This window comes from Chionomys nivalis, chromosome 5 (assembly GCF_950005125.1).
Source record: "Chionomys nivalis chromosome 5, mChiNiv1.1, whole genome shotgun sequence".
NCBI classification, from domain to species: Eukaryota; Metazoa; Chordata; class Mammalia; order Rodentia; family Cricetidae; genus Chionomys; species Chionomys nivalis.
The window spans coordinates 88,592,814-88,619,900 of record NC_080090.1 but is presented as its reverse complement, the minus strand read 5'-3'; the positions used below and the strand labels follow the sequence as shown (position 1 = coordinate 88,619,900).

Genomic DNA, 27,087 nt, shown 5'->3' with positions numbered 1-27,087 from the left:
TTTTAGTCTAGTCTTGTCTTCTTGGCTCATCTCCTACTTTCCGTTTTGACACCATGGAGAGACCATGAAGACAACATTCTTGTGTCACCGGTTCCCACCCTTCATCTAACATCTTGCAGCTGAAGCCACAGAGGACCTGGGTGTGCCCTGTTTCTCCGCTCCCACTGGCCCAGAAATTCCACCGCGCCTACCCCTGCTTTAGAAGGCACATAGTCCCTCTCCAGACATAACTCATAGCAGGTCCACCCCAAGGCTGGGTCCCCAGGGTGACGCTCAAGTCCCGGCCCGCCCACGCCACGGAGGGAACGCCCTCTGCACGAGGCCCGCCCCACCCAGGGTAACAAGAGCCCCGCCCAGCCCCGCCACAGTCACTCAATTAACCGCGGCGCGAAACAGGTCCAGTCGCAGCCGGACTCTCTCTCTCACTCTTACTTGGGGCAATGGGCTCAGGGACTCGGTCCTCACCACCGCCGCCATCACCGCTGCTGCTGTCCCTGCTGCCGCTGCTGCTGCTGCTGTCCCCGACCGTGCGGGGTGAGTGGCCCAGAGCTGGGCGCCACCGGCAAGGATTGAGCTGAGCATTGGCCGGCCAGGCGCGCGCATGCTCATCAGGCATTGTTCCCCGTAACCGGGGGACCCCGCGAGCAGGTGCCCTTGGCCGGCGGGAGGGATGGGTGTGGAGTGCTGGACTGTCTGAGCTGCGACTGGATCCCGCTACCCGAGACCGGGAGGAAATTAAAAGAGAGAGCTGAGTGCGAATCTCCAGCCCTGTTTCGGGTCTTTAATTCTTAAGGTGGAGGGCAGATGGCGGACCATCTGTGCCCCTGAGAGTCCAGCGGCGAGCAGCGTCTGGCAACACACACTCTGGTGTCTGAACTTGCTGGCCGCGGTATGGGCGTGGATTTTGAGGACATTCTGAACCTCTTCTTTAGGGGGACGGAATATTTACTCTTCACTTTATTTTGTGTTGTGTTGATGAGAGCCTAGGCGTTGCAAGTTCCTGTTGGGAAGGTTGAGCAAGGGGAGGAAGTAAAGAGTCATTGCTGCTTTCCTTATTCCAGGTGTGGGGAAAGAAAATCCTGGGTGGGGTGGGGTGGCTACTTTACCTCTGCTCTCATCTTCCTAGGTGACTGTGGCCCACCTCCAGAAATACCTAATGCCAAGCCAGAGGTGGATGGAAAAACCAGTTTTCCCCAGCAAAGTTTTGTGGTATATTCATGTAATAAAGACTATCAAAAAATTCCAAACAAGCAAGACACAGTGTTCTGTCTTGAAAATGATCAGTGGTCGAGCCCGGACACATTCTGTAATAGTAAGTTCTTCATTTCTTGTTAGAAATGTGATGGTACTGTGTGTCTCGTTGAGGTTATTTTTACTCCTCTTTGGAGTGACTGGTAATTGATAGTTTTCTAGCATTATTAACCCCCAGAGTATACATGTTGGCAGTTCACACTCCAGCTAATTGAAGGCAGTACTTCCTATAGCAGGTCCTGCTTCTTCATTAAGAGTTTGTCTTTCTGTTGCACAGGCTAATAGAGAAAATAAACGATAGGTCCTGTTCAGGGAGTAAATTATATGTGAATATATTTGGCAAGTACCTTGAGACACACACCCAGGTGATCTGCCTTCTTCAACTTTATTTTGTTAAGTAAAGAGCACAACTCTTGGGAGACATTTTAAGATCTTACTTTAAAAAGATCTGTTGTACATATATGGCCCTGTGTTAGCTTTAAGATACAGTTTCTAGGTGATTCTGGCGAATCTGAACACAGTACAGGGATTCAGAACTGGGTGGTATCTGCCCACCCGGGTTCCATGGTGTTGCCTGCTGCCTGTTCTCTCACTATAAGCCTGTGTAGCGTGTTCCTCTGCTAATTGCATTGGCATTTGTAGCTCATTAGTCAGGGAGAGAGGAGTGGCCCTCAGGGCTTAAGGCATTACTGCCCACTACTTAGGCTTTACAGATACTGTACATCGAGGCTATGCTAATTTTCTTTAAAAAGTAATCTACTAGCATTAGTTTTTTTTGTTTGTTTTTTTAACCATATTTTTTTATTTGTTTATTTGACTGTATTTTGCTCAGGCTGACCTGAACTCATGGACTCTCAAAATCCTCTTGCCTCAGCCTCTCAAGTGTCTGGAATTATAACCTACCTGGCTTCCCCCCTTTTCATCTTTTTACACTCTAAAATAACAACAAAAATAAAAGTATAGTCTGATAAGAACAGGACTTTGAACCTACACACTTCCTACCAAACATTATCTACCCTGTGTGATTAGATGTGCTCCACCCTCATGAATTTCATGGACCCTGGTTGCTATCCCCAGCACCAGTGCAAACATGTTAGTAAGAAATTACATTAGGATGGCTGCAGTGTTGCTAGGCAACAGGAATAGCTCGCTCCATTACATACCTGCAGGAACCACATTTATGTATGTGGCCCATCATGGATCAGAATATCATTCTGTGACTGCAGAAAAGTAAAGATAAAAGACTGGATTGCTGCCTTTGAGCGACCTAAATTGGGAGAAGCTACAGTGAGTTCAGAATCATTCGAAGCGAACTCTTGACCCCTATGTGAAAGAGACTTTGCAGCTGTATTTTCAGCCGCTATAGAAGGCAAGAAAGCCGTCAGCCTTTACCACGCTTTAGAGTTCGTAACCATCCCCAGTATTGCTTCACCTACCCCTTCAAGTCACCCCATGAATTGTGGATGTGGGGACTCTTCTCAGTTTTAAAGTTGAGGAAATCTACCAGAAGGTAAATAATATGAACAAGACCAGAATCTCTTATGCCAAAAAGCCAGGCTTCAAGCTTGGGCCTCGGAACTACTGAGCCACCGTTTCTTACTCTGCTCCTTGCCTTGCTAGAGCTCATTGCTCCAGCTGTTTACACTTGGTGCATACTTGATGTACACAGCTGGTTCATCTGGCCCTCGTTACCAAGGGCTGCTGTAAGATTAAATGAGAAAGTGTGTGTAAAACACTTAGGAATATTCAATAAATACAAGATGTTTTTATTCCTATTATTATTAACATTTAATGGGGAAACAGATACTTAGTAGCCGGGAAATGAAGGCATGCATGTGAATACACTTGTATACCACAAATACCACAGCGATATTTATTTAAAAATGAATATATAAAGAGGTAAGGATCCATACCAAAAAATAAGTAAATAGTTAAATGAAACGGGGGTGGTTTAACTGCCAGATATTATGAGATGTCGATTAATTTACAGTCTGTGTTGTTCCTTTTTCTGACACTTTGTTAATCCTTTTAGAAAGCTGTAATGCTCCAACAAGAGTGACTTTTGCATCCCTCAAAATGGATTATATCAATTTGAATTATTTCCCAATTGGTAGCATTGTGGAATATGAGTGTCGGCCAGGATATCGAAGAGTAACTTCACTGTCAGGCAATTCAACTTGTCTTGATAATTTAAAATGGTCCACAGTTGCTGAATTTTGTAAAAGTGAGTATAATTTGAATAACTAATCCCAATCATCTGTGTTTGTGGAAATATCTCTTCCATTTGTGCTGGAAATATATGTGTGTATACATATGTGTACATATATATGTATACCTATATATACACAAGTACATCTATTCACATATATACCCATAAATATTGTATGTTTGTGCTGGAAATACACACACACACACACATATATTATTTATATATAAACGATTCTTCAAATAATCATGAATTTCTTTTTTTTTGTCTTTCAAGACAGGGTTTCTCTGTGTAGTCTTGCCTGTCCTGGAACTTTCTCTGTTGACCACACTAGCCTTAAACTTAGAGATCTGCCTGTCTCTGGTTCCAGAGTGCTGAGATTAAAGGTGTGCACCACCACTGCCCAGCTGAGTGGTTTTTTGGGGGGCTGGAGAGATGGCTCAGTGGTTAAGAGCATTGCCTGCTCTTCCAAAGGTCCTGAGTTCAATTCCCAGCAACCGCATGGTGGCTCACAACCATCTGTAATGAGGTCTGGTGCCCTCTTCTGGCCTGCAGGCATACACACAGATAGAATATTGTATACTTAATAAATATTAAAAAAAGAAACATGTTTACATAATAGGAATACTTACTCACAGATTTCATGTTTACTTAAGGTTACCTAAAATGATAATATACTCTAAGTATGTTGCTTTTTTGAAGCAACAAAAAATGAATGTAAAATTAAAAAAATGTAAGGGTTAGAATTATCAGTCGCTTAGAGAATGATTTTGGGTATGTGTCCTAAGTTATAATCATGTAAATTCGAGGTGCGTATTATTTCATAAAAATATCTTTATTATTTGTGTGTGTATGTTTTTGATGCATGCATGTATGTGCTCATAAGTAGGTATGACTGTACATGTTTATGGTATATGTGTTTGTGGTCAGAGGACAACCCTAGGTGTCAGTCCTGAGGTGCTTTGGCCTGGAACTTCACTGCATAGCCCATGCTGTCCTCTCCCTCCCTCCCCGCTGGCTTTTAGAAGGTTCTGTCTCTCTCTTATCACTGAGAATACAGGGGTGTGTCACTGTGTCCAGCTGTTTACGTGGATTCTGGTGACACAAACAATAAGCAAGCACTTCATTTACTGAGACATTTCCCCAGGCCCTTAATGTTCTTTTGTATTTGTTTCTATGTGCGTGCAGGTTTTTCTTTTGCTTGCGCGCGCGCGCGTGTGTGTGTGTGTGTGTGTGTGTGTGTTTGTGTGTGTGTGTATACACACTTTTATACCAAAGGACAACCTTGGGTGTCATTCTTCAGGTACTGTTCACCTTATATCTAGACAGGATCTGTCATCGGCCTGGGGCTTCCCAAGGAGGCCTGACTGACTGCACAGTGAACCCCAGGGCTCTGCCTGTCTCTGCCTGCCAAGTGCTTGATACCATGGCCAGCTTTTTATGTGTGTCCTGGGGATCAACGTCAGGTGCTCGCCCTTACATGCAAAGAACATTACCAGCCCAGCCTTCTCTCTACTTCCTCCCCCATTTAAATTTTAAGTTCGAATGGAACTCATGTGTTTCTCTGCGGTGTTTTCATGCATCGGATCATTTTACTTTGTCTTATTCCGCTCTCACCGTCTCTCACCTTCCCACTGGTTCCTGACCCCGGGTCTCCTGCCCTTCTGCTGTCGCGTTCCAGGTAGACCTCTCCTTTTCCTCATCGCTGCTCCGTAAGACCGCGTCTTCCCCCTCACTGTTAGCATTGTGTGTGTACACATATATATGATTACTATTACCACTTACTCCGTTAACATCGTCAGTACAGTTAGACTTGTGTTTTACTTATGTCTAGTAATTGAATGAAAAAAAAATGTTCTTTTTCTTTTTAGAAAGATCATGTCCTAATCCTGGAGAACTGCAAAATGGTAATATCGACATAACAACGGACATATTATTTGGTTCAGAAATATTCTTCTCATGCAACACAGGGTAAGTTTCATCACACTAAAGCTTTATGTTTAATTAATGACAACAAATTAGGAGTTCAGTAGACACTGATAGATTTGTGACCTGTTCACTAGTTGGTAGCAAAATAATCCCCCATAGTGAGAGTGGGGGTGATATGAACAGTGCATAGTGATGCACACGCATGTAAATGTGCATAGTCATGCACACGCATGTAAATGCGCATAGCGATGCACACGCATGTAAATGTCAGATGAAAGCTATGGACAAAAGTGGAAAGACATAAAGCCTCTCCCAAAGAACACTTGCCACAGCTAATTGTAAATTTAGTACTAGTAATGTGGGCCAGGAAAAGAAGATTTTTATACTTCTAACGTCTCTGGATTATTAGATTCCAATACGTATGTAATTCTAAATATGATTAGTGACGAAACAATTGAAATTTGCCGATGATACAAAATTAACAATCCTTAAAGTGTTAAAAATCAAGCCAATTTTAAACTGACTTAAATATTAATTTGCATCTGAGTTTCCTGTATACAGACACACTGTTAGGTCGTGGGCTTAAAAATGCTGAGTGTGAAGACGCCCTCCTAATAGAAGGTTGCTAAGGCTTTTTTAGATCTGCATGTAGAACAAGGAAGTTCTTTAATTAATGCCATCAGCCTCTCAGGCAGTGGGAAACTTCAGTTCATTTCTTTGTGTCTCCAAGCTGGGTCGCCGCCCTTCCTCCCCACTTTGTATCAGATGGAGGCAGCACTGAGTTTAGTGGGTCCCCAGGAGCACATGGAATTAGGGGAGAAGGGGGCCTAGTGGACTAGAGGAGGGGTTGCAAGCGGGAGGAAGTGGCTTTGGAGCTGATCAAAACTCCTTACAGTCATGCGAAAAGTTCTCAGAACGTCTTCTTAGAAACAAATGAAGCAAAATGCATTTCCAACTTTAAGACGGGGAAAGAGGTAGCGCTTTGCCACTGCCTTTATTAAACAGAGGTTCAGTGGGGTCAGGAGTTTACCATAGTGTAAGCCCTTGGCCATGCTGCACCATGAACCCTTTAAATAGAAATGCACTCTGTTATTCATGAAGCCTGTTCTTTTAGAATTTAGAATAAAGGGTTTCATCAAACATGATTTTAGAAGGTTTTCTTCATTTAAGTATTTTCTATACAGTAAGCTAACAGAGCATTTTGCATGTCTGGAAGTCTTGCCATTTCAGTATCATTTCCGTGAACTAAACAGTTTTCTTTTAAATTTTAATGGATATGTTTATCAACTGTCATTTTGTCTCCATCTTCTGGTATACTCAATCTTTTAAAATGATGTTCTGGAGAATGAAAAAAATCAGACTTAAGTATCTGAATATAGCAGCCTTCCCCTCTCCATTAGGTACAAGCTAATTGGTGTAGACTCTACCTTCTGTTACTCTACGGGAAGTACTGTCGAATGGAGTGACCCATTCCCAGTATGCGCAGGTATGTTTTTTTTTTTTTAAAGCCTTAGTCCTCACATTGTGCACCAAAGGATTAATGAAATCAAATATTTTTCATTTAAGAATTATTCAGTCTATATTTGTGGTACCCCAACTTTTCAGTGTCTCTACTAATGACAGACTTCTTAATTTATCAGCTATGGGAGTCCTCCTAAAGCTAACTCTTAGTATTAATATCCTTAACTACAGGATAATTTCGTTAAGAATTAAGAACTGACTTTGGTTTATATTATGCTTGGTCATTTGCTGTCTAACCATTCCTTCTAATAAACAGAGAAGCAGGAGATCTCCCAGATTCAGGGAAGGAAATGCCCCCAGAGTCCCCACGGTTCCATCTCTCAAAAGTGTGTCACTTCAAGGCATTTAATATAGATCTTTTACCACAAATGTTCTTCCTATAAGACACAGTGTTGCCCACCTGAATCTTTTTAGAGTTGGTTGTCAGCTGAGATAATTCCCTAGAAGGTTTTAAAGTAGGACGTTTTTATCATTAGAGGAATCCAGTCACCTGTAGGTCCATTAGAGACATGGCTCTCTTTAAAAACTGGATTAGGGAAATGCATGCAATTTGTTTGTTTGAGGGCTAGGTTTCAGGTCCTCAGGTATGCTGAGGCCACTAAGTCCCACTAAGCCCCAGACATTTTTAAATAAATGTAGACTTCATTCCTTTCATACTTAACTTACACCTGTAGTGATGAGGAGGCAAGCAGGCCTGCTTTTTGTCCTGCCCAGCTCCTGCAGGGCTAACTTTACACCTGAAATAACAACACACAAACTGTATTCATTTAAACAATGCCTGGCCCATTATATCTAGCCTTTTCTTGGCGAACTCTCATATCTTGATTTAACCCATATCTAGTAATCTGTGTATCACCATGGGGTCGTGGCTTACTGGGAAGATTCTAATCCACATCTATCTCGGGCAGGAACTTCATGGCGGATGCCTGACTCTGCTTTCTCCCAGCATTCTGTTCTGTCTTCCCCGCCTACCTATGTTCTGACCTATCAGGCCAAGCAGTTTTCGTTATTAATTAACCAATGAAACAACAGATAGACAGATGACCCTCCTACATCATACACCTTCTTCAAATGGCTTCTAATGTGTGTGTGTGTGTGTGTGTGTGTGTGTGTGTGTGTGTGTGTGTGTTACTAGGAGGAGGAAAGTTGGACAGTCCTTTGTGGACTGACACTCTGTTGGAATCAGTTGCCGTGAAACAGCTCATAGGAAGCCTGCTGTCTAGGAGCCCACTCCCATCACACCCATTGTGGGCCTACCCTGCTAACCCACCATGTCATTTCCACTCACTACCATTGTTATATCCCACTCATAGTAAAAGGCCTTGTAACAACACTAAAAGATGAGGCCGAGGAGGAGCTGGAATACATAGTTTGTTGGCCCAGACAACCTGGCCTAAAGCCTGGGTAGGAGGTTCCGAGGCTGAAGCCAGTATTTTTGTGAGTAGATGTTGCCTAGGGCCACAGAAAAGTACCCGTCAGGAATGTACCCTAGTACAGAAGTGTTTGCAGAAAGCCCACTTCCTGTTTGTGCTGCACCTAAGCAACAACCTGTTTTCTTTTTGCTGTTTCTGGTGAACACCCTTGTTTTCTTGACTCTCAGCCACCTCCCCATCAGCAGCTACTGATAGCCACATTCCCCTGGAAAATCTCTTGTACCTGGGCAATCCAATGTTACTGCCTATTCCTGTAATCCCAAGTGTGAGAATATGTTTTTTTATTTCCACATTAAATTACTTTTTTAAAAAATTTTGTTTTGACATCACTAAAAGAAAAAGTGGAAAGTAAATTCTTCTTTTCCCCCCAAACATAGTATTCTTATTAATTATTTGAGAATTTCATACAATGCACCCCGAAAACATTTACTTCCCATTCCACCCAGATCTAACCTCCCACCCTTGCAGCCCTCCCCCTCAAAAAACAAAAAACAACACCCAGTCCAATTTGTGTTGCCCATATACTTGCTGGAGCATGGCCAGCCCATTAGAGAAGACGGAGTCCTCTGAAGTGTAGCTCTTCACAGCTGATTGGAGGTGAATTGTTAGCTGGTGACAGTTCAAGTGTGCAGCCTTGGTACTTAGATGGCTGAGGGTGCCCGGTCTCCAGTGTGACTCTGGTCAGAGGAAAATGACTTGAGCAATGATGAGCACATTCAAGGATCGTCTTTAGTTAAATGCCAACACGGCATGGGTAAGAGGCAGACTTGACTGAATGAAGCCTCACTCATGGGAGGATCTGCTTTTTCCTATCTCACTGTTGTTACTTTATTTATTTCTTTTGGATTAATTTCAGTTGACTGATGGTACCTGCTTACCTCTGATCAATGCTTCTCTACTATGACTGTCTTCTCAGACTGTTCTCTTTGTTTTCGCTTCTTTAAGGTATTTTTCTTTACTACTTCCACAGTATGTGGAAGTACTTACTGTGTCTTACTCCCTTCTATATTACTTCTAATACCATTTATTTCTCTCCATCTGGACTCTTGTACTGAGAACTACTCCTAACATTATTAAGACCAATGTTTGAATATTAAAAATGACCCATAGCCCCAAAGCTACTGTTCCCTTTCCTACACAACTGTGAGGCTCCTGGATCCTCTGGCACACATAAGAATGCAGCAAATCCTATACATTCGAGCCATGTCTACCATGAACGTAATGCTGACTTCTTGTCCTTTGCATTAGAAATGAGTACACTACCAACAAAGACTGCCCTCAAGAATGTGAGCTAACAGAAAGAACCCAGGAGGAGGAACTGGCACAGGGGATTCTTGACGTTTGAGTATGTCCTATACTGCAGGAATGGGTGGTAGGATGGGCTGTCACTGGACACATTCACTAGTCCTAATAGATACTTCAGTTAGTACAAGAAAGCCACAGTAGGGCAGTGCACACCTTTTAAATGAGGGGTCTGTGTGGGAACCTCAGTAGGTAGAATCCCAGGGTTTAGAGAATGGGCTTTCCTTGTTCCTCATTACTACTTCATTCATAGTCTGCCCAGGGTGAAGCTTCTGAAACACAGATGTCCATGTCTTTTCCTTCTTCAAGCTTATCAGAATGTCTGAGTACTTAGAGATCTAAGCTCCTAGTGGCGTTGAAGGCAAACACTATCTGCCTGCTTTTGGGCACTTAGGTTTTTCCTTATTTACTTTGCTGAGTCAGGATCTGACTGTAGCCCAAGCTGGTCTCATAGGACAGTGCTATGTGTTAGCTGCTCCTAGCATGCTTGGACTGGCCCACTAGGTGGTTCTTGCTTAGTTTAAAATGTATCATGAATTTGCTAGTATCCTATGCCCGCTTAAATACATTTAAGGCAGTTTAATTTGATGTGCACATGGAATTATATTGTTTTCTTGATTCACTTAATGATGCTAAAGAACACGAAACCCATTGGTCTTGCTATTGGGATAACTATCAGAAAGGGATCCTTTTTTACAGTATAACCGTGACAACATAGCTTGCATTTTATTTATTTATTATTTTTAATTGAGCTGGTTGTAATTTCTGCCCTGTGTAAGGTCTCAGTTAATCAGTCCTCCCTAAAATCCTTTATCCTAGAGGTAAGAATGTAGACCTTGTGCCGCCGCCCACAGGTTGAGAACAATTCTAATAGACATTTGTCAGCATCCCTTCTGTGCTAAAGCTGAGCTCAGAAAAAAAAAAAAAGTTGATTTTAATTTTTCAAAAATGTTAGCATGTTTTAGAGTCATTTATAAAAACAGTTTTTTTCTTTATTTAAAAAGATATTTCTATTTCTTTAAAGAAATTCATTGTCCAGATCCACCATCAATTAAAAATGGAGAAATGCGAGGACAAAGTGAGATTTACTTATATAGACATTCTGTCACCTATACATGTGCCAAAGGCTTCGTCCTGGTTGGAAACAGTTCCATTTATTGTACCTTGAATGGTGATCAAGGAGAATGGAGTGGCCCAGCACCCCAGTGCATAGGTAACGTGTTATATTCCTCTTCATATACACACTTTCTCACTTAGTGTATATTAACGCATACTTACTGTTTGGATGGTTTTTAAAACAAGTAAAATCATGTGTTATTTAACTCATCAATTGTATGAGTGGGGCCCCTTGTTACAGCTGCCCGGCTAGCTTATACCCAAAATAATCACACAGAAATTGTATTAATTAAATTACTGCCTGGCCCGTTAGCTCTAGCCTCTTCTTGGCTAACTCTCACATCTTGATTAACTCATTTCTATTAAATCTGTTGATCACCATGAGATTGTGGCTTACCGGCAAGTCTAACCTACGTCTGTCTCAGGCAGGAGGTTCATGGTGTCTGCCACACTGCCCTTATTTCCAGCATTCTGTTGTGTCTACTCCACCTATCTAAATCTGCTCTATCAAAAGGCCAAGGCAATTTCTTTATTCAACCAATGAAAGCAACATAGTCAGAAGGAACTCCTACACCAACCAATCAACTAAAAAGATTTCTGGTAAAAGATACAATGTAAGGCGGGGAGTGGGGGTGGGGTGCACACCTTTAATCCCAGCACCTGGGAGGCAGAAGCAGGATGTTCTCTGAGTTTGAGGCCAACCTGATCTACAGAGTGAGTTCCAGGACAACCAGGGCTATACAGAGAAACCCTGTCTTGGAAAAATGGTTGAAATGTCTCTTTCCTCCAGATCATTATCAGAATGCAACATCATGTCCTCTTTGAGACAGACTTGTAACTCATTAATTAATATTTACCAGATACCCTGGTCCTCAGGCTCCTCAGTTGGGCCTTGATCCATTCTCAGTATTCTTTTTGTTGTCTCTTGGGGAGCTCTGAGGTAAAGGACCACCTAGAGTAGAGCATCAGTCACTCACCTGGGTGTTGCCCTACCCCTAACAGCTGAGACCAGGAGCCAAGCTGCCTCTCCTACCAAGCCCAGGAAGACTAAGCATGCATGGAAGACTAGCAGAGTCATGGGGTCACTGCAGAAAGTCAGAGTGCGGCCCAGGTTCCTGAGGTCCAGTGACATTGGCCTGTTGTCCTAGGACCTGTGCTTTGCTATGTCGGTCACTCTATCTCAATTGATGCTGAGCCTGAATCTGAGTGCAAATACTGGCTGGTTCTCAGAACTTTGGGTATAGAAAACTGAATTCTTTTCAATGTACCCAAGGCACCATACAGAGAAGGGTCAAGGCTTTATTGAATAATCAACTCCGAACCCTTAGACACTTTACCATGAAGGGTGTTTCCTTTGAATGACCTCCTGCTTCTGGTCTCTTGTTTAGTAGATTAATATTAGTACCAAAAATATTGAATGGACAGAAAGAAAAAACAGACTCACCTCTAGTCATCATTGGAGAATTCCACATACCTATTCCTATAACTAAAATATAAAAAGGAAGAAAACAGGAAAAGATCACTAAGAACAGAGAAGAGTGAGCCCCAGTGGTTAAGGTCAAGCAGATTTCATGGAAGAGTTGAACCCCATAATGACACACAATCAGTCCTTTCCAGGACACAGTTACCAAAACTGACCATTTGCTGACCTCAGCCCTGGTGCTGTATTCATAGCCTTCTTCCTGACCACAGTGGGATTAGATTGGGCATCAGTAACAAAATGCTAATTAGGAAGTTCCCGGAAGCTGTAAACTCAGTGGGAGTATATAAATCCTTTTTATTTAAAATAAGAATTTAGTGAAACAAAGAATAATTTGTACATATGTAGGAGGGCCTTAAAACAAAATAGCTGCTACAGAAAGATCACTTACTCCAATCTCACCATCACTGTGTGACAGCCTGGCGGGAGCTGTGCTATGTGGCAGGGATTTTGAACAGCGTGTGACGTAGATTTAAAAAAAAATAAAATAAAAGCAATGAAAAATGAATATACCACCTGAACCTTAGAACCTTGTGTCTAGTGGGCAGGACATCATGGCAGATATAATCAGTTGCTTCAGGGACAGGCATGCATGTGTACAGTAACTTACTTAGACCGTCCTCCATGGTGATGGCATATAATCTGCCTGGAATTTTATTATTTTACATTTTTTGTTAGTGTATTAAAGTTGACACATATTTATACCACTTTAGGGGATATTCTGATGATTTAGGAAGAATATGTAGTATATTGATCCAATTTGACTTCCCTGTTTGTACCCCCGTTGTTTGCTGAGGCTGACAAATCTAAGAGGGGTCAAAGATTTTGACCAGTTCAGCCCTACTTAGTGCTTCGTGGAAGGGGCTGGGTGAAAGCTCCCCAAAGGCAAACAGTGAGAAACAATTCTATGCATTCACTAGCACATTCTAAAGACAGTGGACAGAGTAGCTGATGGCATCACTTTTATATAGAAGCATTCTTTGGTCTTGATGTAAGTAGAAGAGAAAGATAACTTTGAGGAGAAAATGGGGAAATGTGTTATCTCTCACATGGTAAGATGTTATTCCAACTCTGTGGTTTTTCTCAACACAGAAGAAAAGCTTAAAACCTACAATATTGTATTGATGTAAATCTCTTTAGTCATATATTGGTATAATTAATCCAAGCAAAACTGATGTAATTTCATTTCTTACATATAAGACTTTTAGGAAGTTTTATAAAATCTAGGACTCACTAAACTGAGAGAAATCTTGAAATATTCATCTTTCAGAGTCTGACTTATTTTACCTAGTATACTGGTTTCAGTTGTCTCATGTAAAGTGAAGCTGTGTGGGGGAATGCACAGGACCAATGGGAGGTTGAGGGGATAGGGAGTATTACCAGAACACAGGTCATATTTGTCAGATTATTGTTATGAAACTCATTGCTATGTACAGTAACATGCACTAATAAAAATGACACAGCATTTTGAGGGACATAATAAGGACTGGTTTCCTAAAAGTCTTTTCTAGGGGTTTGTGGGTGGAGAAAGAGAATAGTCATTAAGCAAGGCATGACTAGGAAAGCTTTACTTGGTCAATAATATTTAGCTACTTTTTAACTTAGTATTGTTTTCTTACAGAGAAATCCAAGATCCCATCAACAACTCTGAAATCAACAACAGTTAATGTTCCAACTACAAGAGTTCCATTAACATCTGTGAAACCAACCACAGGTACAAGAGGTCCACCATCATCTCAGAAACCCACCACAGTTAATGTTCTAGGGACAAGAGGTCCACCATCATCTCAAAAACCCACCACAGTTAATGTTACAGGTATAAGAGGTCCACCATCATCTCAAAAACCCACCACAGCTAAAGTTACAGGTACAAGAGGTCCACCATCATCTCAAAAACCGACCACAGTTAATGTTACAGGTACAAGAGGTCCACCATCATCTCAGAAACCAACCACAGTTAATGTTCCAGGCACAAGAGTTCCACCATCATCTCACAAACAAACCACAGTTAATGTTCCAAGCACAAGAGGTCCACAAACATCTCAGAAACCAACCACAGTTACTGTTCCAGATACAAGAGGTCCACAAACAACTCAGAAACCAACCATAGTTAATGTTCCAGGTACAAGAGGCCCACAAACAACTCAGAAACCAACCACAGTTAATGTTCCAGGTACAAGAGGCCCACAAACAACTCAGAAACCAACCACAGTTAATGTTCCAGGTACAAGAGGTCCACCATCATCTCAGAAACCCACCTCAGTTAATGTTCAAGGTACAAGAGTTCCACCCAAACCTCAAAAACCTACCAAAGCAAATATCCCATCTACAGAAGTCCCACCAACACCTCAGAAACCCAACACAGCAAGTGTTCTAGCTACAGAAGACCCACTGACACCTCAGAAACCCAAAACAGCAAGTGTTCTAGCTACAGAAGACCCACTGACACTTCAGAAACCCAACACAGCAAGTGTTCTAGCTACAGAAGACCCACTGACACCTCAGAAACCCAACACAGCAAGTGTTCTAGCTACAGAAGACCCACTGACAGCTCAGAAACCCAACACAGCAAGTGTTCTAGCTACAGAAGATCCACTGACACCTCAGAAACCCAACACAGCAAGTATTCTAGCTACAGAAGACCCACTGATACCTCAGAAACCCAACACAGCAAATGTTCTAGCAACAGAAATCTCTTCAACCCCACAAAAAGCCAATACAGTAAATGTCCTAGTTACAGAAGACCCATCGACACCTCAGAAACCCAACATAGCAAATGTCCCAGCTACAAAAATCCCACCAACACCTCAGAAAACTAATACAACAGTTGCCCCAGCTACAGACATCTCACTAACTCCACAGAAATCCATCACAGCAAAAAGTTCAGCCACAAAAACAGCAACAGCTCAGATACCCCACTTATCAAATTCTGTATCTGTGAAGAGCCCACCAATAGCTCAGAATCCTACCACAGCTAACTCTTCTGCTGTACAGACTGCACAAACAACCCAGAGATTTGCCACAGCAAAATCTTCATTCACACAGAATCCTCCAGCCACACGAAAGCCCCCATTTCACACCAAGGGTCACCAGATTGTTACACAAAGATTCACTTCTGCTCGTATTACAGCAACACAGCGTGCACCTGCTACCAAGACAACCACACATCATCCAATAAGAACAACTAAAGAGAAAGAAAGGTCTACCTCAGGTGAGCTGATTTTGTTCACGTTTCCTGTGTGCAGGTCTAATGTTTCGTAGTGGGAATTTAAGACTGCAGAGTTCCACAGTCTCCAACTGATTATGGTTACAATGTCCCTGGTTGTGCTTTGACGTCACTACGCAATATAATAAAGATGTTGATAGTAGTTTTGAGTTTTGTTAGGATCTGTGGAAAGGGACTTGAGTGTCTGACAGTTTTTGTTATGGGTTTTTATTCTTGTTTTTTGAGACAGTCTTATCATGTAGCCCAGGATGATCTTGAACTCTCGATACCCACTGTCTCTGCTTCCCAAATGCTGGCATTACAGGCCTGTGCCTCCATTCTTGGTTTGGTAGTTCTTGATCATAGATTATATTGCCATTTATTTTCTATTCAAGCTTTTCAAACTTGTTTCTTGTCATCAAGTCACATAACAATAAATGTAAATATTTGTTTTGGCATTCTAGAATTGTCATGGCTTATATTGACATTGGCAACTGTTCAATAGATTCAAATATTAGTGCTTATGCTGAAGTAAACAATGTATAATTGTTTTTATTAAATATATATATATGATTGGTTTTTTAACTTATGAAAGTTTGTATAGCTGACTAATATATAAATCTATTAAGTTGTCAGCAAATGAATGAAAAGTTAAAATGTTTAGTTTTATAACTATATTCCTCTCCCCTTTTATTTTTTAGGTGGTGACCATCTTATATATGGTAAGTTTGACTCACAGGGAGTTAAAAGAAATTGCCATCACTGTGGGAGGCCTAATCAGTATCTGTGGAAGAGAATTTTATCTTTTAACTGTCTGAGGAAAACTATAAAGATGCGGTGTTTATGGGCACCGAAGGGAAGTTGGGTAAATGCATGTTACCAGCGTGTTTTGTGGACACCGTTAGGCACCCGATATGCTCCGTCATATTCCCAACAGTGTTCTTGTTCTAAGGAAACCGTAGGACAGCTTCAGATCATTTGGCCAGTCAATCGGGTAGCCCTGACCGCCCAATGTGTCAGTATGTTGTCTTAGGGACAGAAGAAGCATAAAAGCAGCTGTCAATGCAGTTTCTATCCCAAGAGCTTTATAATTAACCAGTTCTTGTTTTAAACTCTTGATCTAAACTCCAGTTTTAGATCTGTTATAGTCCAGATGTGACAGGGCTCATTCTTGGCGCCAGCTTCCTCCACCTCTGATAATCATTTTCACGAAAGTTCTCTTAAAATATATTCTGTCCTGGATGGTGGCGCAGGCCCTTAAACCCAGCACTCGGGAGGCAGAGGCAGGCAGATCTCTGAGTTCAAGGCCAGCCTGGTCTACAAGAGCTAGTTCCAGCACAGCCAGGGCTACACAGAGAAACCCTGTCTTGAAATACAACAAAACCAAATATATGTTCTTAATGCTGATATAGTCAATGAGGGTAAAAACATCTGTGTTGAATTTCCCTAGCATTTGCTCAGGTTTTTTCTTTGTACAGTTTTGTTTACTGCTATTTTAACTGTTAACAAGGTCAACAAACCCCTGAACAAAATGGTAAGAGAAATTGTTAAGTAGCAATATAGCAAAGTAACATCCTGAAGTAATGTGCAACTGAAAGTACCCTCTTATGAAAAGCTGTTTATTTTAAAATTATGTGCTTACCAGTGATGTCCCTATTTCATACATGAATGTGTCAGCTAAGGGACATGGACCCAAAAGTGGAGACGTAGTTTCTATTGTTACTTTTACCAGTGTTTGCCACACTTGGTCCATGTTTAACCTAGTGTTCATTAGAAATAGCTCAGCAGGTGGGATTGCTTGTGTTCATTTTATATTTTATATAGAAATAAATATACTCTAAGCTAACAAAAGACCTTCTGATTTAATGCTTTGTAGAAGTGGTGAGTTCAACGCCCGAGTTTCTGTTACTTACTCCGTGGTCTTTGTGGAGATTTGAAATACTTATTTCATATTTTTAAATAAATATAATTTTTATAGTGCAATTCAGGCCTTGCACATATCAGGGCAGAGCTCTACTGATGAATGGCACCCCTTGTCTCTTGTTCACACTTGGAATTCTTCAAGTGTACGCACTTCTTTTCAGGGGACTTTCTTCCTGGTATGTTGGGATCTACCTGTGTTTTGACAATTCATTCCTGCAGTCAGACAGCTGGCAAAAGTGTTACTTCATAGAATTACCCTTGAATCAGGTCATTACCTACCGCACTGCAGAGAGGATGGTTATTCCTTCATTCTTTTTCTTTATAGACAATTGGAAGGGTTTTTCACTTAATTTGTAGTGGGTGTACAGAGAAGTGAGGTTCCTGGGAAGTTTTTATGTGTATATATCATTACACTTTATCCCTGGGAAAATGCTTTTGCGGGTTATATGGTAATATAATAGAAAATTTGTAATTTTCCCCACTTAATTCCTCTAAGTGAATGTAGAAATCATTAGAGCTCCTTAATTTGCCTTAGAAATGCCACTGGTGTAGATTTTAAACGTTCCGACGCTGGCTCTGCCAGGGTCAGTCCCCCCCATCTCTGTCTTCCTCTGCTAAGAATCTGTTCAGGCATTTTCCCCTGATTTATCACCACACATGAAATACTAATTCCACCCACACACTGTAAATCAGTTCATTCTGTCTATATGTCTGTACTTTTTGCATACATAAAAATAATTTTCCTGTACCTTTTACATATATAAAAATCCCTTTTCCAAATCTAACCTCTAAAGTCTCAGTTGTTCGTGATGGATCACAGCTCGTGCTGCTGATTCACACGTGAGTTGTTGTGAAAAGATGGGCAAGCCCACACGATGTGACAGGCACCAATTAAGGAATATTAGTTGACAGAAACTTGTCTGACTTGATTTTTAGCCAGGAAATGATAGTCTATATATTAATTAGAACCTCACCTGATATACAGTTTTTTGAATAATCCACATATTTTAAAAATCATGCACATACTATTATTACTATGTGTGTTGGTTTGCACACATGAATGCAGAAGTGTTGGATGCACTGGAGCTGTGGTGAGCCACTCGTGGGTGTTGGGGACTGAACTTAGCTCCTCTACAAGAGGAGTGCTTGCTCTCAACTGCTGAACCATCTCTCCAGCATATCTAATATTTTCATCCAAATGTTATTAGCCATCAAAATTGTAGCCTGAACTTTGGGTTAAAAGTAAGGTTTTTGTTGTTGCAATGCACAACAATAATAAACAAAAATCTTGATTATTTGAGCATACACGTGTTGATTCATGCTTTAGAAATAGCTTTTTATTTCTGCCACCCTGACATTCAGGTTCATGTTTATATTTTCTATCTTCATTTTTTTCTTCAAATTCTAAGTCAGACATTGAAAGTGATGAGATTAATGAGAACTTGTGAGAGGGAGGGAAACTCAAAACTTTTGAGCAATCCAGATTAAATTGTCTTTCTGAACTAATAATAGTGTGGGGCTGGGGGAATCAGTTAAAGAAACATTAGGTGAGACGCTATGAAAGTCTCCCTGTTGTGGGAATCACTGATTCTTAAGTTGTACAACATCCGTCTCTGAGTTATTAGACATGTCAGCTTTACTTGCTATTCTCTTGTCATCTGCAGTTCCCTTTGGAGTACAAATCAAATGAGTGGAGACATGTCTCTCTAGGGACAGAGAGCAGGGCAGAAAGGAAAGGGAGGAAAGGCTGACGCGAGGGGAGAGCAGGTGGAGCATTTGCCCATCGTGTGCAAGACCCTGCCTTCCATACCCAGACCAGAACCAAGCAAACAGCAGCAAACCAGGCTATGAAAGTAGTGGTGTGCTTACCAAGTTCCCTCTGCTGTTGTTCCCTCCAAAGGGCTCTTGTAGTAAGGTAAATCCCGAACCTAGATGGGATTGAGCGTGCAGTCGCAGAGCCCTGACAAGCGTACACTGTAGGCAAAGTCAATGCTGTTTGCTCTGTAGTCCCCCAAGCATCTTCCCTGTGGGGGACATCATGTGTTGATTATGGGTCTACAAAGGCCTCTATATAAAATGTACATAGCTTTTTTGGTAGGTTCAAATTATTTACCTACCAAATGTGAGTGAATTCCCAGGTACCTTCTAGATCTAAATTTGCATCTTTTGTCAGCACCTTCCACTGACTGCTAAGCAGAGCACATAAATTGGAGTAAGGTTATGTGGACACACTGCCATTGCTCCCAGTGACATCAGGCCTTACTACTGAGGCACTGATATGGGTCAAGTAAATTACTTGTTTCTCCTTCCAAGAAGACAAGTGAGTGATGTGCAGTATTTATTACTGGGTCTCTGACATGAGGAAACCACATACAAAATGCAATTCATTTTTCCTGTTGATTTCTGACCTGGCCTTCTCACTGCTGTGTGTTACCATCCTGAAACTCCAGGGTAGGTCGTTGCTGGTACTTCTGTGTTACCAGAGTTCCCCTCTCAAGGATTTGTTGCTGCTGATGTTGTAATTTATATCCCAATGCTAGTCATTTTTTTTTTTTTTGGCACTGTGAAAATTTAAGGTGAGAAGAAATTTTGATGATTTAAAAAGTTTATTCTTAGTTCTTTTTTTTTCCAGCTATGTTTGAATATTGTGTTAATAAATAGCTGCCTTAGCTCTATTCCTTTTTTGGATGCTGCCTTTTCCCCTATAATTACTACCCTGAAGGGACAGCCCTGCTCGGTCCCCAAGTATATTTAAGGATAATAATGACATTTCAAAGAAAAATGACTGTAAGGTCAAAGTTCCTCTTCATGATACATGAGCGATTTGCTCCTTTTTTATTCTACTCAATTTAATTTATGGTAATATCTGTGTATTGTACAGAAGTGAAGAAATCCAGGAAAAGCTGTCTCATTATATCTTGAAATTGCCTGTGATTAAGCATATTCCCACATAGTACGTAGGCATGAAGTGTAGCCAACCAGACCAGTTCTGAATTCTGGCTGCCTGCCTGAATCCCAAGTGTTCTGTTTACAGGCTGGGGCTTGGAGTCCTTTGACCTTTTTATCTTTAAGATGGTAAAAATCCACACTACCTGATGGGTTTGACTGAGGATTATCACCTGCAAAGAGAATAAAAGAAAACATACGGCAAATATCCAAATGTTAGACAACAGCAGAGGAAAAGTCAGTTTTATTTGAAATATCTGATGTGCTTTGAATGTACAAACTAACTGTGAATGTCATGGTTGGCTCTCATATCCTGTGGTCAAGTGGAGTAATTTAAATTCATCCTGTTTTATTTTGGAGGTTTAACTACTCAGAAATTAAATAATTTATGTACACTTGAGTTACTTCTAAACTGACTTAATTCCTGCCTATTTTAATCAATTAACTAGAGTAACTACTATTTAATGCTGTTACTAAATTGCCCATTTTAATGGTTAGCTCGGACTATTTTTCTTTTTACCCTCTATATCTCTTTTTGTTCTCATTAATCTAAGAACAGTGTTTAAATATCCATGCTTTCTTTTTTTTTTTTTTTTTTGTTTTATGTGTATGGGTGTTTGGACTGCATGTATGTCTGTAAACTTCATGCCGTCAGTGCCCACAGAGACCAGAAGAGGCCATCAAGTTCCCAGGGACAAGAGTTACAAATGGTTGTGAACTACCTTTGCTGGGTATTAAGCCCAGATCCTCTGGAAAAGAAGCTAGTGGCCTTCACTGCTTCATCCCCAGCCTGTGTGTAAAGGTTTACAGATTCTATTTATCTGTAATTACTATACAGTTTCATAGCACGAGCTTAGGCATCTGCGGATTTTAGAATCATTGGGGCTTCCTCGAACCAGTCTCCCTCATCCTAGCAGATGCCAAGTGATGGCTGCTTTTAAAGGAGCAGTATTTTCTATTCTTCCAAAACAATGTATATAAAGTATATGAATATTATTTAAGCCACTAGAGGAGTCCATCTTTTGTTAAAAATATCTGATTATTAGGTCTTGGGATATTGAGGGGCGAGCTGAGAAAGACAAGTAGTTTTCACGGGCATTTAATAGCAGTTAAATATTCTATATTCTACAGTAGCAAATGTATTAAGACATTACTTTCACAGAGCATTTGACAATGTGATTCAGAGCGTAGCAAAAATGGATGCAATCACATGAAAAATAAAGCTGCTGGTGCAGACGCCTCGGCCAAAGTCTCCGGCAAGAGTCATTCACCTGCCCCTTGTACTGTCTGCATTTGTCCCGGCTTTCTGTTTTTATTGTTGTCGAGTAATCTGATTATAAATTATCCGTCTGTAGAATGGCAGCACTTTATCCACACCCAGAACTGGGCTTTTTGTTTGATAGCCTGCTATGCCCCCAGTAATTATAGGGTAAATTAAATATTTATCCTGGAAATAGTTAACGGTGAACCCATCTGAACTCATTTTGTATATGTATATATTTTAGAAGCCTCCACAATAAATAGTAAGTTTCCATGTGGGTTTAAGCCCCTCCTCTACCTTGCCCTCCCACCACCTACCTTGCATCAATTCCTGATATATCATTTCATCTTGTTTGTACTCATATATTACAATTTTTAGATTATAATACCAGAAATATTTGGGAGAGGGAATGGTGGTACATTGGGCTTAGTAAAAATGGCTTTGTTATGGCAGTTTCCACCATAATGGGTTGGCTTATCTTGTGTTTTTTCTATTTTCTTGGTGACTGAGACTTTCCAGTGTTCCAGAAACATCCATGTTAAGATACATGACTATTTATAGATTGTAGATTGTTTTTATTTGAAAATAGCTTAATGTAAATGTCATTGGGTGTCTTAACCTCTTGAAACTTTCCTCTCCCTCACATGTAGTGTTCAGGGGACTTTCACTGACTCTTTAATCTCAGAGTGCCTTCATTGTCTCTAGCTTGGCTGCTAAAAAACCAAGAGTGGTCATACTTTGTTTCCATAATTGCTGAGGCATACTGAAGTCAACTTAAGGCTCTCTATCCCCTTTGACTTCATCATGTTAACCTTTGTTTTTGAGTTCTTAATACCCAGTTCTTTTAGTGTTTTATCACATAGCAACCCCCCAAATTAATGTTTATCATCAGTACTTAAAATCATCTTGATTTTAATTTTTTCCTTTAACTTTCAGGGCGTACATGTTTAATAACCTTGACAGTTTTGCATGCGATGATGCTATTACTCATTGGCTAGTTGGCTAAGCCAAAGAAGAGTCAAGAAGAAAATGTATACAACCAGAGAGAGTACTTCTAGTTTGTTAGAATGTCCAGGACGAATGGATACAATAAATTGAATAGTGTTCTTTGTTTGGCATGCTATCACTGTCTTTAAGCTGTGTTAGGTACGTTAACAAACCAAGAAGAAAGGAGTTTGCTTGGGCTGGTATTCTTGATACACATAAGTATCTCGAATTTACTTCAAAACTAGAAAATTCATAACACTGAATGGTTACTTTTCTAAAGGTGTGGAAAAATGTGGAGTTTTTTCATGCTTAGAATGGGAGTTTGGAGAAAGGGAAATCACTTCTTTTGCTTGATCTATCATATTAGTCTAGCTTACAATGAAAACAGAAAGCTAGACATACTAATGATATCCCAAAAGTAGAATAAAGACTCTAAACTAAATCTTCTTTCTTCTAAGCAAAATTGCCACAGAGGTGGAACATCTTAGTTTAACCCTTTACCTGAAGGTGTTTTCATTTGGACTTTCCATGAATATGAGTTGACAAGTTGTTATGAAGGAAGAGCATCCTAACAAACCAGCAGTGGGATAGGGAATGTAACTCACCTGGAAGAGAACTTGCCTACCGTGCATAATTGCCTGAGTTCCCTCCTCAGGGCGCGTCTATAATCCCAGTACAGGGGAGGAGAAGGCCAGAGGATCATAAATTCAAGGTCATTCTTGTTTACCTAGTGAGTTTCAGGCCAGTCTGGGATACCTGAGATTCTGTCTCAACAAGCAAACATCATCGATAGATAGATGGATGACAGATAGATAGATACATAGATAGATACATAGATAGTTGGATAGATGATAGATGATAGATAGATAGATAGATAGATAGATAGATAGATAGATAGATAGATAGATAGATAGATAGATAGATAGAACATTGAGCCTTTGGATGGATGATAGAACATTGAGCCTTTTGACTAAGTTGATAGCATAGGAAGAAGGACTGGTTGAAGACTAATCTCCTTTCAAACGTACAGATATGAGTCACTACTTTGAAGAATAAGCTGCAGTTTTGTTCTCAGGGAAATCCTTTCTTGCTTTGTTTTCTCCTGTGAAAAAGCCTTAGGAAGGTGTCCTCACTGACTGGTCATTCATAGTGTCCAGAGCTGTCATAACCTCTACATGAAAAGATTCTGTACTTCTGCAGTGATATGTTCATAGCCAAATTGTAAATCTTATTCTTTTGTAATATTAAGATAAATCTTATTTATACTTATTTATATTAGTGAACATCTTGGTTTTAAATGTATATCAAGATATGTAATAAAAAATATTTTCTTTAAAATAGAAATAAATAAATAATCACACTTTTGTCTCATGTAATATTTGAAATTTCTTAAATGTGATATTTTTATTTCTAAGAGATTCCTTTTCATCTTAAGTAATAAGGATGTTGTCTTTTGATTATCCTCATGTGAATTATTTTTAGTTCCTTTAAAATTGTACTTTCTCAGGCATGTTGTCCTCTAATATTTTTTCTGTTATTGATTCACCTAAAGATGACCACACTAACATATAGGCTTTGAATATAATCTTATCATCTTCAGTTGTATTTTAATTGTAGACTGTTCTGTAATATACATGCAATGAGGCTAAAAACAATTATGAATCCATTGCTTCGCCTGTATTCTTTGTCTTGATGCTGAAATACTTTAAAGCAAGTTCCATATGCAAAGACTTCAACATGCAATTGGAGCAAAAGGTGTATGTTTCTATCAAGGTACCATCATCAGAATTGGTTTCTGGTGGTAGGGCATTATTTAAGCTGTCCTAAAAGTAATGAGACTAAGCTCATGTCCACTTATACCTGCATATGTTACATTTGCCTGGTATTGCCTAGAATAGAAGAAGCTACAGTGACTGGGTTGTGCAGAAACTTCTCAGAGCACCCACATGCATACACTATCTTACACTAATGCTGAGGTTGTCAATAATAAGCACAGCGTAATGTCTGTGCTCAAGTCACTTGTAGTTTAACAGTGAAGGATTGTATACTTACAGAGTAAGAACATAGATGGCAGATTTACTATGTCTGTGCAGGATAGAATACTTCAGCTGTGGCTTTGAAATGCATTGGTGGTGGGGAAGGAGGGATTCATGGTTCGATTCTGAGTGAGAGATAAGTCAGGTTGTAGGTGGAGGCTGCTCATTCATTCCCTGCCGTCCAGACCCAAAATGATCACATAAAAACTATTTTAATTGCAATACTGCTTGGCCTAGTAGCTTCAGCATCTTTCTAACTAGCTCTTTTATCTTAAATTAACCCATTTCTATTAATCTGTGCATCACCACGAAGTTGTGTTTTACTGGCAAGGTTCCACCATCTTTCTCCTCGGGCAGCCACATGATACCTCACTGACTCCACCTACTTTCTTCTCTATCTCTGCTTGGAATTCCCGCCTTAACTCTAGTACACCCTGTGATCGACCCAAGCAGCTTCTTTATTCATTAACCAAACACAGTCCCAACATACAGACGGGAATGTCACATCAAGGTCATCGTGGCTGGACTGTGGATGCTGGCACAGCATGATGGGCTCAGCAGCAGACTATAGTGCATTGTGTGCTGACTTTATGGTGTGGAAAGTCCTTCTGTACATGTGTTGCTTTTATTGGTTAATAAATACAGAAGCTGCTTTTGGCCAATGGTTTAACAGAATATAGCCAGCCAGACTGGGAAAGATATGTGTAGAGAATAGGCGGAGTCATGGAGAAGCCATGTAGCCTCCGCTAGAGACAGATGTTTAGGAACTTTACCTGGTAAGCCACAGCCACATGGCAATACACAGATTAATAGAAATAGGCTAATTTAAGATATAAGAGTAAGCTTATATATGTATATGCTTAAACTAGTGGCCAAACAGTATTGCAGACAATATAGTTTCTGGGTGATTATTTCGTGGTTTAGGCAGCCAGGAATGAACAAACAGCTTCCAGCCTATAACTTTAGGAGTAAAGATTTTCAATTCCATGTTTTTCAGTTCTACCTGGTCAAATTGAATGTTAATGGAGGTAGGTTTACAAACACAAATAGTTCAGATATTGAGAAATACTGAACTTTGGCAATAAACTTTTGGATTTTTTTTTTTTTTTTGAGGCAAGATCTCACAGTCAAAGTCATGCTCCCCCTGCTACAGCCCCCTGAATGCTAGGATTACTTGTATTTAATAGTAGATCTGGCTTCAGTCATAATATTTGAATACCCATGAACAAAATCACTAAAATTGAACATAATTATGTTGCAACACTTCACACTGTTCTCAAACTTACTAACAACCTTATTTGAACACTAATTCTTCAAGCATTTCACTGCTGTTTTTTGAAGAAGTCTGTAAAACAACGTGGTCTTGTTGAACTTATGGCATGAGGACACCATAAAGAATGCAATCCATTCTCTTATTTTTTTTCTTTAACTTGTCTTAGAACTACTATGTATCACCATTGTGAATGAACTATATATAAAGTTGCTAATATTTCTATTAACTGTGTTACCTAACTTTTCCCCTCAAGGACTTGTTGCTGGTATTCTAGCGATTAATAGCATAATTATAGTCAAAACTTCTTGGATCCTTTATAAATCAAACAGAAGCTCTGACTTGTAAGGAAAGAAGAGGAGGGATGCCCCAGTGTAAGAAGAGAACAAGAATCCACTCTTTCTCCATCCATCCACCCTGTTTGGGTGGGTGCTCAATGGATTAGATGATGGCTGCCCACATTGTGAGGTTCATCGTCTTTATTTACACTTCTGCTTCAAATATTTATAGGGTCTAGAAACATTCCAAGACTCACCCAGAAATAATGTTTTACTAGCTCTCTGGGAAGCCCTTTTTGTGAGTACCAGTTTGCATATGAAGTTAATGATTATCACACACACACACACACACACACACACACACTCGCACACCTGCCTTGAAAACACTAGAGAAATTGAGGACCTCAAGATTCTTATTTTTAAATGCCTTTCTTCAGTGAACCAAATTAGGATTGCTTGGAGAGATAGTTCTTTTCAAAGTGGAAGCAGGAAAAAAAGATGAGCACGAGAGATCTTCCCAAGTATCAGAAATGAAGGGTTTTGGGAAAATGCGTACTCTAAAATAACAGTGACACGTTCTAAAGAGTCAAGACCCAGCCTGGACAAGCCCCTGCCAATCTACCTTGAGATGCTTCAAGCCAATACACTGCTAACAGATGATAGCTTACGGAATTAAAGAATAGTTTGAGTGTGCATATAAATGAACAAGTAAAGATGTGACTCTCCTTTCAGCAGAATTCTAGCTAGTGTATGAAGGAGTTAAAGATTTAAAAAAATAAGCAAGGGCAGAAGCACAGCAATGATGATTTCAGGCAAGAATCATCCATGGATGCTAGAGTTACCAGTGAACATCAGATGCAACATCGGATCCTTCTGTAGTTTTAATTTTTTATCCCAGAGGACTTAACTCTTACACATGACACTTCTACTTACAAGAAGTTTC

General features: G+C 40.3%; 1 protein-coding gene across 1 annotated transcript; it reads left to right on the top strand.

The window, feature by feature from the left end:
• The first annotated feature begins 432 nt into the window (after positions 1 to 432).
• Positions 433 to 23,918, top strand: Cd55 (CD55 molecule (Cromer blood group)). The gene is made up of 10 exons (XM_057770519.1): positions 433 to 534; positions 1,127 to 1,312; positions 3,284 to 3,475; positions 5,329 to 5,428; positions 6,787 to 6,872; positions 10,667 to 10,855; positions 13,860 to 13,952; positions 15,369 to 15,449; positions 16,145 to 16,165; positions 22,510 to 23,918. Exons 1-10 carry the CDS (start codon positions 441 to 443, stop codon positions 22,569 to 22,571), a joined length of 1,104 nt encoding a protein of 367 aa, XP_057626502.1. The 5' UTR covers positions 433 to 440; the 3' UTR covers positions 22,572 to 23,918.
• The last annotated feature ends 3,169 nt before the right edge of the window (positions 23,919 to 27,087 follow it).

Bases quoted from the DNA above. Each gene is read 5' to 3' on its own strand.
- Cd55 (XM_057770519.1), top strand. From the start codon at position 441: ATGGGCTCAGGGACTCGGTCCTCACCACCGCCGCCATCACCGCTGCTG. The intron at 6,873-10,666 runs GTATGTTTTTTT...ATTTCTTTAAAG, and splicing joins CCCATTCCCAGTATGCGCAG to AAATTCATTGTCCAGATCCA. The intron at 16,166-22,509 runs GTAAGTTTGACT...TTTAACTTTCAG, and splicing joins TGGTGACCATCTTATATATG to GGCGTACATGTTTAATAACC.